Genomic DNA, 15,633 nt, shown 5'->3' with positions numbered 1-15,633 from the left:
GCATATAACAAACTTTACTAGACTTCTTGGTGGTTATTTAGCTTTTAGTTTCTTATTAACTGCACTGTAAAATTCACAGGACTATTTTTTTTCAGCCAAAAAGAGTTTATTCTTCAGAGGTAATAAGGATTTAACAAAAAAATGCTTAAATGACAGGTAAGAGTATTCTAAGCAGTAAACTCAAATTTCCGTGATAGCAGCAACCATGTCTAAGTTTACTCACCACTTTATCCTCAGTGCCTGGTACATAGTTGATTCTTAATGAATAATTCCTTTGAAATATTTCTAGAACTTTTGCAACCTGTTTTTAGTTCAGGCAATCAAGCCCTTATTATTTCTAGCCTTAATTACTGTAATCATTCCTTGATCAGTTTCCTCTTACCATGCCTCTTCTCTGCTTTCAGAACTACTGAAAGATACTTTTTAAAATCAATTTACCATTTAAAGCTTTCTAGAATATTCTGTACTCTTTTCCTAATGTTGCTTCCTCTGGGAGGTTTTCAGTTTTCCTCAGTGATTAAAAGTGAGCTGAAGAATCAGACTTCAGGCCTTCAGACTCTACCACTTACTAAATCTGAGTGGGCAAGTTACTTACCTTCTCTTTGTCCCAGTTTCCTCAACTGTAAAATGGGCATAATAGCACTACCACAGAGGGTTACTATCAGGATTGAATGAGTTAATACATGTAAAAGTACATAGCACTAAATAAGTGTTATCTAATACTATTCCTGTAAAACTACCATAAATTCCTACAAAACCTATTTACATACAGTGAATTGTAATTGTGTACTGGTGTTTCTCTGATCCCTAAAGATGTGAGGCATGTTTTCCTGTAGACATTTGACATCTGGTATTTCACAGTATTGACCTGTAAATTCCTTTCTCTTGGATGACAGGGTAAAATCTCTCTGAAATGACTCAGGGACTTTTTGGGATTTTCCCTCTTTTCACTTCTTGGATATTAGTATTTCTAGGTTCCATCCCTGACTCTCACCCTGTACACACTCTTTGGGCAAACTATAAATGCTAATTCTTAAATCTGTTTATAGCTTAGTGTAATCAATCGCCTTGTGGGCATCCCAACTGGGATATCGCAAATAACCTTGGATTCAATATGCTTAAAACTGACCAGTTCTTCCTATATTCCTTAACTCAGTGAAAGGTACCACCCAGCAATCACCCGAATCAGAATTCTGAGCATGATGTTTCACTCTTCTCTCATCCCCCATGTGACCCAGTCCTGTTTGGTTCTACCCTTTTTAATACCATTAATATGTGCCCCCTTCCCTCTCCTACCCTCATGCTCTATCACTTTGGTTCAAGCTCTCATTATTTCTTGCCTGGACTGTTCCAAGTCCCTGTCTCTAATCATGCATACTTCCAGTACAGCCTCTTCAAGTGCCACTGCTAAGATGGAGTCCAAACTCCTTATTGCATACAGAAAACCTCATGATTTGGGCCTTGCCCCTTCTCTAGCCTCAACTTGCAGTAGCTATTGCCTTACTAAACCACTTTCCGTTTCCTTTCGACTTTTGTTTACAATGTCCATTAGATTGTATATTTTATGAATGTTGTACTGTTTTATTGACCATTACATCTTTAGTATCTGTATCACAGTGGTTGGTACAGGAGTGTTCAATCAGTATGTAAAGAACAAATGAAAGTGTAATAACAACTCTGGAATGGCCTGTTTACTCCCACCCCCAATTTACCATTGAGCATCTATTAATACTTGTTTTTTCAAGACACAGCTCAAGAGCAATCTGACTGCATGAACCTTGTTCTCAACACCTTGCAAACAAAACCAACCATTCTGTATTGTGTGTCATCACTGTATCTTGTAAAGGCTCCTATCAGAAATATGCCGCTTTATTGAGTTACCAGATTCTAAGCTCCTTGAGAGTCTCATTAATGGAATCACCACTGCTTGGCCATAGTATTAAATTTTGTTCATTAGATCCTGGTATATTAGAGTATTAACTAGCTATCCTCCCGTATATGGTATACATGTTTTGTTACTGATGTTTCAGGCATAGTGAGATTTGCATTTGACATTCTCCCCCAATCTCTATGAACGTGTGTATTTGCAAGGGGCAAGCACTGTGGAACTTTTGACTCAATGCAAAGTAATTTGACCTTTATGGATACCAAACCAGGCACATCTTGGCTTCATTAATTCCATTCTCCAACAAACACAGCTGAAAACAGTTACAAAAGCAATACCCGTTTACTACAGACATTTATAGATATTTACAGATCAATTAATTTCTCAGACCTAGTTCTATAACTTGACTTATAAGTTTATTGTAATCATATCGCTATTCTGAATAATAAAAGTTTCAGAGAGAATGTAAACAAATTCCGCTATCTTAAAAAAGCCTTACTGACAACTGGCAGAGTCAAGGTGGCTACAAAAGGAAAAGTACTGTAAACATTTGTCTCCTTTAACTCTAGGCACTAATCTAAACCCATCTCAACTTGATAAGGATTTATAACTTAATGTTATACCATTTATAACTTAATGTTAGTTGGCAATATCATTGATCATTAAAGATATGGAAGAATAATGGAAAACTGGGTTTTTCACTAATGCAAAATTAACAACAATACCTCGACCCCCATTAAATATACAGATGCCACCATCTCTTCCATCATGGATTTTATTTCTTCTTAGTGTAGGATTACTGTCTGTCTTAATCCAGACTCCAGCCATTGCATTGTCAAATATTTCATTGTCTTCTATACAGCCTAGACCTATAAATGCAAAAATTTAGGTTATTCAGAAGATTTTGTCTTTTTTTTTTTGACACAGGGTCTTGCTTTGTTGCCCAAGCTGGAGCATAGTGGCATAGTCGTATCTCACTGCAACGCCAAACTACTGCGCTCAAGCAATCCTGCCTCAGCCACCTGAGTAGCTGGGAATACAGGCACATGACACCATGCCCAGCTGACTTTTTGTAGAGATGAGGTCTTGCTCGTCTGGTCTCAAACTCCTAGGCTCAAGCAATCCTCCCGCTTCAGCCTCCCAAAGTGCTGGGATTATGGGTGTGAGCCACCATGCCCAGCCTAGAAGGTATATTTCTAAAGTCTATTATAAACACAGAGAAAGAGATGACATATCAGACATACCAGAGTTATAAACTAGAATTCCACCATTCTGTCCTCCCCAGATTTTGTTGCGTCTAATTTTGGGGTTGCTTCCAGTCCTATGGATGAGAAAGAAAATAATACCATTTCAATAGTTTCTACTCTCACATCTCATGTTACATGAGGTAATAATGGAGAAATTCATATCAATCATAGTAAGAATTAACATACTAAATAAAGTGGTTTAATTATGCTTAATCCTATATTTTCCACAGAACATACTTTGCCAGTATAATCTTTGGATTATATTATTACCATAGAGTTTCCTAATATATAAACTGAGGGGGTTAGATTAAATGACTATTATTATTATATACTCTCCTCATACGTAAAATGAAGGGCTGAATTATGGAGGCATACCTCGGAGATATTGCTGGTTCCAGACCACTGCAATAAAATGAGTATCTCAATAAAGAGTCACAAGAATTTTTTTGTTTCCCAGTGCACATAAAAGTTATGTTTACACTATACTATAGTCTACTAAGTATGTAAGAGCATTATGTCTAAAAAAACAATGTACATAACTTAAAAATATTTTATGACTGAAAGATTCTCATGATGTGAGCCTTTAGGAAGTCATAATCTTTTAGCTGGTGGAGGGTCTTGCCTCGATGTTGATGGCTGCTAACTGATCAGGGTGGTGGCTGCTGAAGGTTGGGGTAGCTATGGCAATTTCTTAAAATAAGACAACAATGAAGTCTGCCAAGTCGATTGACTCTTCCTTTCATGAAAGATTTCTCTGTAGCATGCAATGCTGTCTGGTAGCGTTTCACCCACAGTAGAACTATTTTCAAAATTGTAGTCAATCTTTTCCAACCCTGCTGCTGCCTTTATCAACTAAGTTTATATAATATTATAAATCCTTTGTTATTTTAACAATGTTCATAGTATCTTCACCAGGAGCATATTCCATCTCAAGAAACCATTTTCTCTGCTCATCCATAAGAAGCAACTCCTCGTCCATTCAAGTTTTATCATTGAGATTTTAGGAATTCAGTCTCATCTTCAGGCTCCACTTCTTTTTTATTTTTTTTTTTTTTTGAGACAGAGTCTCACTCTGTTGCCTGGACAAGTGCCGTGGTGTCAGCCTAGCTCTCAGCAACCTCAAACTCCTGGGCTCAAGTGATCCTCCTGCCTCAGCCTCCCGAGTAGCTGGGACCACATGCGCATACCAACACACCCGGCTAATTTTTTCTATTTTTAGTAGAGACGGGGTCTTGCTCTTGCTCAGGCTGGTCTCAAACTCCTGAGCTCAAGCAATCCTCTCACCTTGGCCACCCAGAGTGCTAGGATTATAGGCGTGAGCCACCTCACCCAGCCTCCACTTCTAATTCTAGATCTCTTGCTATTTCTACCATATGTGCAGTTATGTCCTCCACTGAAGTCTTGAACCCCTCAAAGTCATCTATGAAGGTTGGAATCCAACTTCTCCCAAACTCTTGTTAATGTTGATAATTTTGACCTCCTCCCACGAATCACAAATGGTTTGTATGGTTTTTTCCCCTAACAAACAGGGTCTTGCTCTGTCACCCAGGTGAGTACAATGGTGTGTGATCATAGCTCATTACCGCATCCAACTCTTGGGCTCAAGTGATCCTCCCACTTCAGCCTCCTGAGTAGCTAGGACTATAGGCACATGCCACCATACCTCACTAATTTTTAAATTTTTTTGTAGAGCCAGGGTCTCACAGTGTTGCCCAGGCTGGTCTTGAACTCCTGGGCTCAAGTGATCCTCCCACCATGGCCTCCTGGAGTGCTACGAGTGCTAATAGGCACTAGCTGCTGTGCCCAGCCACAAATTTTCTTAGTGGCATCTAGAATGGTGAATCCTTTCCAGAGGTTTTCAATTTACTGTGCTCAGATCCATCAGAGGAATCGCCATCTATGGCAACTACTGCTTTACAGAAAGTATTTCTTTTTTTTTTTTTTGAGACAGAGTCTCACTGTGTTGCCCAGGCTAGAGTGCTGTGGCGTCAGCCTAGTTCACAGCAACCTCAAACTTCTGGGCTCAAGCAATCCTTCTGCCTCAGCCTCCCGAGTAGCTGGGACTACAAGCATGTGCCACCATGCCCGGCTAATTTTTTTTTTTTTCTATATATTTTTAGTTGTCCGATTAATTTCTTTCTATTTTTAGTAGAGATGGGGTCTCGCTCTTGCTCAGGCTGGTTTTGAACTCCTGAGCTCAAACAATCCACACGCCTCGGCCTCCCAGGGTGCTAGGATTACAGGCGTGAGCCACCGCGCCCGGCCCAAAAAGTATTTCTTAAAAAGATTTGAAAGTCAAAATTACTCCTTGATCTGCGGAATGCAGAATGGATGCTGTAAGAACATCAATCTTCTTGTACATCTACATCAGAACTCTTAGGTGACCTGGTGCATTGTTATTAAGTAGTATTTTAAAGGGAATTTTTTTTTTTTCTCTGAGCAGCAGGTCTCAACAGTGGGCTTAAAATATTCAATAAACCATCCTGTAAATAGATGTGCTATATTCCAGGGTTTTTGTTTTTCTATTTCTAGAGCACAGACAGAGCACATTTAGAATAATTCTTAAGGGTGCTAGGATTTTCAGAATGGTTAATGAGCCATAGCTTCAACTTAAAATCACCAGCTGCATTAGCCTCTAAAAGAGTCAGCCTGCCCTTTGAAGCTCTGAAGCCTTGAAACCAGGCATTGACTTCTCTTCTCTAGCTATGAAAGTCCTAGATGGTATCTTCTTCCAATACAGTATAAGGCTTTTTTGTCTGCATTGAAAATCTGTTGTTTAGTGTTGCCACCTTTATTAATTATCTTAGATCTTCTAGATAACTTGCTGTAGCATCTGTATCAGCATTTGCTGTTTCACTTTGCACTTCTATGTTATAGAGATGGCTTCTTACCTTAAAGCTCATTAACCAACTTGTGATAGCTTCAAACGTTTTTTCTGCAGCTTCCTCACCTCTCTCAGCCTTCACAGAATTGGAGAGAGTTAGGGCCTTACTTTGGATTAGGCTTTGGCTTAAGGGAATGTTGGGGCTCGTTTGATATTCTATCCAGATCATTCAGACTATCTCCATATCAACAATAAGGCTGTTTTGCTTCCTTATCATTCATGTGTTCATTGGAGTAGCACCTTTAATTTCCTTGAAGAACTTTTCCTTTGCATTCACAACTTGGCTAACTGGTACAAGAGGCCTAGTTTTCATCCTATTCAGGTTTTGACATGCCTTCCTCACTAAGCTTAATCATTTCTAGCTTTCGATTTAAAATAAGAGATGTGTGACTCTTCCTTTCACTTGAACACTTAGAGGCCACTGTAGGGTTTTATTAATTGGCCTACTTTTCAAGACTGTTGTATCTCAGGAAAGAGGGAGGCCTGAGGAGAGGGAGAGAGACTGGGGAACAGCCACTGAGTGGAGCAGTGAGAACACAAACAACATTTATGTTGAATAGGTCCGCTGCATTATATGGGTGCAGTTCATGGCGTTCTAAATACAATTATAATAGTAACATCAAAGATCACTGATCACCACAACAGATATAATAATAATGAAAAAGTCTGAAATATTATGAGAACTACCAAAATGAGACACAGAGACACAAAGTGAGCACATGCTGCTGAAAAATGGCACTGATAGATTTGCTCTACACAAGGTTGCCGCAAACCTTCAATTTGTAAAAAACACATCAGCAAAGCTCAATAAAATGAGGTATGGCTCTATATGATCATTAGGACTACTATACTTCCCAAAACCATTACAATATAAGAAACTATTAATTTTACAGCAACAGCATAAAAACAGAAGTTCCCATTTTACTGAGTGTCAACAATATGCCAGGCATAGTGAGTGCAAAAGTATTTTTATATGGACTTCCACTCTTTAAGTATGAAGGAGCATATTGGTAGTTGATGTGACTCTCATAGTGGACAGCAGTACAGTGGAAACGAGCTCTTACATTACATGTGCCATTGGCTTCTGTCCTCACCTACTAAGAAGAGCAAAATTCTGACAATTTAAGTCAAGACTGTGATAAGAATGTGAATATATATTCAAAAGGGGAATAAAGATTGGCCATTAAACAAGGAAATTTCTTCCACATACCCTACATACTCCCAAGTCCCTCCCAAAAGAAAGTCAAATGTGAAAACATTTACCTTATCTGAACCCCCGAATACATATGATTATAGATATCATTGTCTTCTAGCACTCCATGTCCATTGTCATAAAAATAAACACCAACCTAAAATTAAAAAAAAAAAAATTTCAAATGACAAGTGTTTACAAAATAACACATTTCCCATCCTAGTGTCCAAGCTAATCCTACCTGTTTGCCACTGTGTATCCGGTTTCTTCGCAGTACTGGAGTGCTGCCAGTTGTCACCCAGACTCCAGCCAGAGTATTACTATAAACTTCATTCTCTTCTATTACGCCTTGTCCTTTTTCATGCTAAATAAAAGTTACACCGGTTACACTATATATCTTCTATAAGCAAGGAGTTTATACTGTTATCCCCTTTATAGACAGTTGGGAAAAAAATTTCAATTTTTGTTTTTTCATCTAGGTAAGGAGGTAATGACGACATTCTTTTTATGTAGCCTCTACCTGTGTTTAAGCTTCCAAAGTTTTTATACTGTTCTTTAAGTGGTTTTGTACTTTTAAATCTATCACAGTTAACAGTAGTAATAGCATTCAATTTTCTTCTTATTTCATTCTAAGATGTGTAACAAACAGAAGACTGCTCATTTAGTAATAAATTAATAATTATTTCAAACATATTACTGGTGATATCACTTCAAAATTATAAGGTCTAATGTTCCCCAAATTTTTACTTTTAGCAGAAAATTGAAGACATGGCCATCTCTAGAACTAAATAAAAATTAAAAGTCACACCTGGTATATCAGGTGAACTTTTTTTGAAATTTCCTATATTTTCTTATTTGAATCAATTTTAATGGTTTCAGGTATCATGATGAAAGAAGACACAAGACTTAACACAGAAAATTTTGAAAGACACTCAATTATGTCTCAACATAAATTCAAATGAAAAGCTGGCTTTTTTAGAAGATTACAAGTCTAGTATTATTATTTCCAGTGACATTACAACTTTACTTAATGCTTCTGTAAAACTTCAGAGACTCATACAGTAGTCATGTTGGCAAAAGTCCAGTGTAACAAATATAACTCACACTGCCAATCAGTTGTTGTGTGTTTAGCCCATACTACCAATAATAAAGACTTTAATAAAAAGGTGTTATCTCCTATGCCTAAATTTAGACAGCTGCTGATTAAATTTTACAGAACACTACACACACAGTAAAATTAGAAGTCATTCAGATATTGGCAGGGAAAACAAGAGTCTTACTTATTGTATAAATATTAAAGATGGCCACAAATTCATACTCTGGAAGTTGAATATGGCCTACCTAAAGCTAAAGAGGAAACTCTTTCTCACCCTTGCTTTTGATGTATGAATTTATAGAACTGTATTCATTAGCTTACCACATAAATCCCACCATGCTGGCCATCATGAATTTTGTTATGTCGAACAATTGGACAACTGTTTGTCCTAATCTGAATTCCTGCTAAGGCATTGCCTATTTAAAAATAAAAGTTACATTGTCAACATTTGGAGCCTAGAAGAACACAGTAAGAGTTTTACATTAGGTAGTTACAATTCTTACACTAGAATTTTAGTGAGCATTAACAAGACAAAATTAAGGGAACTAGGAGTGTGAATAGATGCATAAGGGTTGCAGGCAGTGTAACACAGTGGTTAAGAGACTGGGTGGGACACGGTGGCTCACTCCTATAAACCCAGCACTTTGGGAGGGTGAAGGGGGAGATCTGCTTGAGGCCAGGAGTTCGAGACCAGTCTGGGCAACATAGTGAGACCTCATCTCTACAAAAAATTTTTAAACATTAGTCTGGCATGGTGGTGCACCCCTGTAGTCCCAGTTACTATGGTGGCCGAAGCAGGAGGATCACTTGAGCCCAGGAGTTTAAGGTTGCAAAGAGCTATGATGATACCATTGCACTTAGCCTGGGAAACAGAATGAGACCCTGTCTCAAAAGAAAAAAAAAAGAGGAGAGACTCTGAAGCCAGGCTGCCAAGTTTTGAACCCCAGGAATTCTACTTCCTGTGTAACCTTGAATAAGTTATTTAACCTCTTTATGTATCTGTATACTGGTCAATAAGTATTTTTGTGCCTCTGTATCCTGATGAACATTTAACAGTATCTACCCTCATAGGGTTGATGTATCATATGACTTAAGTTAAGCACCTGACACTTAGTAAGCGTAATTTATGTAAGTATTATCCAGGTTAGTGTCAGCAGAAGAGAAAGCCTAGGAACATATTGGTGAGGAGCACACAAATATCTAATTGCTGAATTAATGTTTTAAAGCTTTAATGAGGAGTAAATATTTTCTTTCTATAGTTAGTACAAAGTATACTAAACTACCATAGAAATAATTTATTAATTGTTAAACAATAGAGTGAATCTAAGGACAACTGTAGGTACTCCTTGAGACTAGAGTTTTATTTATATTTTCATCCCTGGTATCTGGCATAGTGCCTGTGAATAAATATCAGAGAATAATCTTTATTGAGATTTTAAAGAGACTGGATTAGTTCCCCCACTTGGATAGTTTCAAAATGGTCCATTTTGCTCATACAAAGAAGATAGGCCAATCTTTAAGTTTTATAAAACAAAACCATATGCTTACCATAAATGTCATTTCCTTCAATAAGGCCTCGTCCATCACCAAAGATGTAAACTCCTCCTTGATTTCCATTAAATATAGAATTCCCCCTATAATTATGTGAAATTATAAAAAATAAGCATTTACTCAGCAAAGCTTACTTGTTTTATACAACTGAAAGGTCTCTCATAGTCATGTGACAAATTAATTAACTTCTATGGGCCTCAGTTTCTTAATTGTAAAATGAGACACTCAGACTAGATGATTTCTAAATTCTCTTTTAAGACCTAAGGCTTTGGAAAAGCCAATTATTATCTGAGACAAATAGCGTTCTTGAAATTCCCTCAAAACAGCTAATACATTCAAACACATTTTTTAGCTGATCTAGGAACATTTGATGAATATTAACAAGATGGAAGTCTCATAATCTACTTTCATAAAGTTAGTGGAAAATAAAATTTGACAATTAAAAATAATTCATGGTATTTGTTTAAATCATAATAGCTCTGTTCTGCAGTCTTGGTCAATGCTTTTAAGACTACACTCATTTGCTTCCTTACTGTGGCCAGAGGGGACTGTAGGAACTATGAAGGCAAAGTGACGGCTTGAAGTTTTGAGTTTTTGACAATTTTAGTCTCTCTGTCCAAGAATCTTTGGGATAATTAGTTTCCTGAGTTATTCTATCTGCTAACTCTCAGAAAAAAAGAGAGAAGACAAATTCATTCAAGTTCTAAGGGAAGGCCACAGCCCTATAATGCAGTTTGATGAATTTAAAATAAAAATTACAGCATTTGCAACTGTTCATAAAATGATATTGTGCATGGCTTAGATTACCAATAAAAAAACAAATGGAACACCAAAAAATAAATATGCAATAGCTAGTCTCATTCAGATATGCAGACTTTAACTAGGAAATCTAATTTTACAATAGTCAGATTTCTAAGAAAAAGCTTTTAAGAGTTAAAGCTTAATATTTTGATTTTTCTTATAAGACAAACCCTGAAGTGAAACAGTAATTTCTGCCCATAATTACATGTAAATACCTTATTGTTGGGTCACTATTTGAGGTAATCCATACACCTGCAAAGTTGTTTGCATAGATTTTATTCTCTATGAATTGTCCTCTTCCTTTTTCATGGACATATATTCCTCCAGTCTGCCCATGGTGAATTTCACATCGAACCACTGTGGGGTTAGCATAGGCTTTTACTTCAAAGCCTGCTATCCTGTTTCTGTGTATGTTGCAACTTTCAAAGTAACCCTGAAAAATACAGAAATTAAATCTGTAGGTAAAGGCTACTTTCGAAAAAAGAAATGCCATTTAAAAAATTTTAATGTATATCTCAAAATTAAGTATCAGAAATGGTGAAGAATTAAGAATGAAAAGTAGATATAAACTAAACTTGAAATAATAAACATGGAAAGAAAAAGATTTAAATGTTTTAGTAAAATAAAGAACTACACATCCTCTCATTAGTCTGAGAACATTCAAAGGCAGGAAAGAAAAACAGAAAAAGAGCTATTCAACAAATGTAAATAAATACCATTATCTATTAAGTATATATCCTTCAACAAAAGGTGGAAATCATTAAAGAAAACAAACCCTGGTTGCCTCAGAAATGCCCCAACAAATCAATTTCTAAAAGTTGACCTATAGGCCTTGTGCGGTGGCTCACGCCTATAATCCTAGCACTTTGGGAGGCCAAGACTGGAGGACTGCTTGAGGCCAGGAATTTGAGACCAGCCTGAACAAGAGTGAGACCCTGTCTCTACAAAAAATAGAAAAATTCACTGGGCATGGTGGCACATGCCTGTAGTTCCAGCCCCTTGAGAGTCGGAGGCAGGATAATTGGAGACTTACAGAAAGAGCAAAACAAAACAAGCTCATCTTCGCCCAATAATAGGGAACTGGCTAAACAAAATGTTTTTGAAGACTTATACTCATGCTATACACGTTAAATGAAAAGAACAGGTTTTAAAATAGTATACATTAAGTATAATCTCAATTTTATTTAAAGAATAACAACTTGAAGGATGAAACAAAAATATGAGGTGGGCCGGGCACGGTGGCTCACGCCTGTAATCCTAGCTCTCTGGGAGGCCGAGGCAGGCGGATTGTTTGAGCTCAGGAGTTCGAAACCAGCCTGAGCAAGAGCGAGACCCCATCTCTACTAAAAATAGAAAGAAATTATCTGGACAACTAAAAATATATATGTAGAAAAAACATTAGCTGGGCACGGTGGCGCATGCCTGTAGTCCCAGCTACTCGGGAGGCTGAGGCAGAAGGATTGCTTGAGCCCAGGAGTTTGAGGTTGCTGTGAGCTAGGCTGACGCCACAGCACTCTAGCCCAGGCAACAGAGTGAGACTCTGTCTCAAAAAAAAAAAAAAATATGAGGTGGTCATTATCTGAGTGGTGGAATTATGGATAATTATATCTTTCTTTATACTTTGAATTTCTTAAATTTTCTATTATAGACATATTTAATGAGAATGAAAGTTACTATAATACTGATATCCTAAATGTCAAAGACTCAATCAAGACTGAATATTAAGAGAAAAACAAGTTATTTATAAGATGGCATTTCTAAGAAGCCATTCAATACCCCTAATTCTATCTCTCTTCAAAAACTGAATGTGCTTGCTCTTTCTCTCTCTTTAAAAACTCTTCGGCACTAAGTATTTTTCTTATGCTACTTCCATGTACCGCCTGCCTTGTATTATTTCTTTATTTGTTGTGTTCATTTCTACCTGATTATAAACTCCTGAAAAAAAAGACTATTCTAACTTCTGGAGCACCCACATGAGCCTGTACACACAGCAAGTACTGAAATAGGATGTGCTGAACTTTTTTGCCAAATTTAGTAGAGATTAAAACAGGATGTAACTCTGAATACTTTTGACCCATCACATATTTAATTTTTTTTTTTTTTTTTTTTTTTTTAGCAGAGACGGGGTCTCGCTCTTGCTCAGGCTTGTCTTGAACTCCTGAGCTCAAACAATCCTCCTGCCTCGGCCTCCCCGAGTGCTAGGATTACAGGCGTGAGCCACCACACCCGGCCTAACTCTTGAAGAAAACATATCTCTAAGAATGACATTCAGAAGTAGTTTTCAGGTTTCATTTTCTACAAATAAAGTACAAATTATCTATAAATTACATCTCTACACTTAAATTATAATTTTTTTGATTATGGGATTAAAGATAGCAGCTTCAAATATTCTATTTTCTTCTTCTCTGATTTTATACTAAATAAAAGTTAATGTACACTTGGGTGTGTTTGTGTGTATTATTATGGCAAAACTATCAAAAAAAACCAAAAAGAGGACAGACTAATAGTCCTTAATGTTAGATTGGGACTATTCATTTCTGATGTTTTTATCTGTAAGAAAGTTGTTCAATTAGTATAATTCTTAGTCTTTCTCTGCCAGCAGCTGAATGATATATCTAATTGGTAAACTTGTCAAAAAATAAACTGGGTATGCTTGACTCAGCTTCATCCTTTTTACTCATGGAAGTGAGCTGCCCTTAGGGACATACCTTCTGCTACCCCTCCATGAACCCTGCCTGTGACTAAGTGGACAAGCCTATTTAATTTTGGGATTCATTTAAACAGACCCATTTGGCTCTCATTCTAAGCTGTGTCCTCCAACTTAATCTTTATTTATTTATTTATGTTTAGAGATGGGGTCTCACTATATTGCCCAGGCTTGGGTACAGTGGGTATTCACAAATACAGTCACAGTGCACTACAGCCTTGAGTTCCTATCCTCAAGTGATCCTCCTGCCTCAGCCTCCTGAGTAGCTAGGATTACAGGAATGTGCCACCACACCCAGCTCAACTTAACTTTTAAGAGTAATAAAGGTGATAATCCAGCCTCCTCACGTGACTTTATGACTTTATTTCTTAAGTTGTTCAGAAATGAGGCAGGGAAAGAAGTGCTATTTATTGGGCTCTGTTGAAGATTCCAACAAGAGGCCATGGTCATGTCCTGGCTATACTAGTTAAACATACAGCACTGGAACTTTGATATACATCATCTAAACATTATATTCAAATTCAGGGGATGCTCTTTCTCTGCTTTCTTTAGGTTTTGATTTTACACATCATTACGAGAGTCAACTAGATCCACAAGATCATTAAGGCAAACAGCATCCTTCTCTTCTCATTTTCCCTTATCCAGAGGCCCCCACTTTCAATTCTTTTAGCCGATTCTTCTGACTTATCCCTTTCTTTCTTTTTTTTTTTTTTTTTTGAGACAGAGTCTCACTCTGTTGCCCGGGCTGGAGTGCCGTGGCGTCAGCCTAGCTCACAGCAACCTCTCACTCCTGGGCTCACGCCATCCTCCTGCCTCAGCCTCCCGAGTAGCTGGGACTACAGGCACACGCCACTGTGCCCGGCTAATTTTTTCTATTTTTAGTTGTTTGGCCAATTTCTTTCTATTTAGAGTAGAGACAGGGTCTCGCTCTTGCTCAGGCTGGTCTCGAACTCCTGAGCTCAAGCAATCCTCCCACCTCGGCCTCCCAGAGTGTAGGATTACAGGCATTGAGCCACCACGCCCGGCCTATCTCTATATTTCTAAGTAACATATTTGTATTATTATATTTTGACTTTTCAGTTTTAGGTATTCTCTACTGACTTCCTATTAGGGGGAGATGAGAATTCAACTCTCCTATCCCATCACACACACTCACACACTGTATCCTTCCAGGGTAGTTATAATTACGTATTCTTTGCTATACAATTTTACCTCTTTATTATGGGTTCAGTTAATGTAATTTTGCTTTAAAATATATTTTAATAAAGTGCATCTATTTTGTTAAGAGATACCTCTAGTGCAAAATAATCCAATAAAGCAGAACTCTAAGAATTTAGACAGAATTCTGCTTTGCCTTTTTAAGATGCAAACCACAGGAACTCTTAATTTTTTAAAAGTGAAATATTCTTTATTAAGAAGTAAAAAGTGTTCAAAAGTTTCACCAGAAATTCTCCAAATAAAACAAAATAAAAAGTAGACAGAAGAAAATATACTATCTTCATTGAAATAAACTTCTACAACCCCAAACTATAATCTATAATATACTTGTCAAACACTGAGAAATCTGGATAAAGAAGAGGGTGCTAAGAGCTAACAAATGTCACCTTACACCTTCAACATGGTGTAGTTTTCCCCAAGTAACTGAAGACTCTGAGCCTAGCCAATAATCTTCTAAAGTGATAGAGATCTAGTGGCATGAATGGGCCATAGGATAGAAAGGTAATATATTTTCATGGAAATAACTTAGGCACAAGAGGTAAATCTGGAGAAGAAAACTAATGTGCAATTTCTCTCATCTAAAACTTACACTTCCTATCTAAGGGAGACTATCCAAAGTGAGATGAAGTGAAAGGAGAAGAGGGAGGACAGTCAGCTCTTAACACAAAGAATAGGGGGTATCTGTCACCTGTGATGAGTTAAAATTCAGAAATTTAGAATGAATGCTCCAAAAACTTTATAGCAATTTGCCACCCCTATGACATTTATTTTATTTTTTAGATACAGGGTATTGCTCTGTTGCCCAGGCTGGAGTGCACTGGCACAATCATAGCTCACTGCAGCTTCCAATGCCTGGCCTCCAATAATTGTCCCACCTCAGCCTCCTGAGTAGCTGGGACCACAGGCACACACCACCACGCCTAGCTAATTAAAAAGATATATTTTGGGCCAGGTGCGGTGGCTCACGCCTATAATCCTAGCACTCTGGGAGGCCGAGGCGGGCGGATTGTTTGAGCTCAGGAGTTCAAGACCAGCCTGAGCAAGAGCGAGAC

The 15,633-nt window shown here is 37.5% G+C and overlaps 1 protein-coding gene across 1 annotated transcript in view; it reads right to left on the bottom strand.

Annotated features, from left to right (window-relative positions):
- Nucleotides 1-15,633, bottom strand: part of FBXO11 (F-box protein 11) — an 86,749-nt gene that overhangs the window by 3,442 nt on the left and 67,674 nt on the right. The window contains exons 12-18 of the mRNA XM_012638865.1: nt 10,872-11,089; nt 9,853-9,938; nt 8,626-8,720; nt 7,450-7,572; nt 7,280-7,365; nt 3,130-3,206; nt 2,611-2,754 (exon numbers count right to left, since the gene is read on the bottom strand). Coding sequence (XP_012494319.1) covers nt 2,611-2,754; nt 3,130-3,206; nt 7,280-7,365; nt 7,450-7,572; nt 8,626-8,720; nt 9,853-9,938; nt 10,872-11,089 — 829 coding nt within the window. The remainder of the gene's footprint in view (nt 1-2,610; nt 2,755-3,129; nt 3,207-7,279; nt 7,366-7,449; nt 7,573-8,625; nt 8,721-9,852; nt 9,939-10,871; nt 11,090-15,633) is intronic.

Source organism: Propithecus coquereli, unplaced genomic scaffold (genome assembly GCF_000956105.1).
Source record: "Propithecus coquereli isolate 6110/MARCELLA unplaced genomic scaffold, Pcoq_1.0 Scaffold136, whole genome shotgun sequence".
Taxonomy (NCBI): Eukaryota; Metazoa; Chordata; class Mammalia; order Primates; family Indriidae; genus Propithecus; species Propithecus coquereli.
Note: the sequence above shows the minus strand (reverse complement) of the source record. Positions and strands in the feature narration are given on the sequence as shown.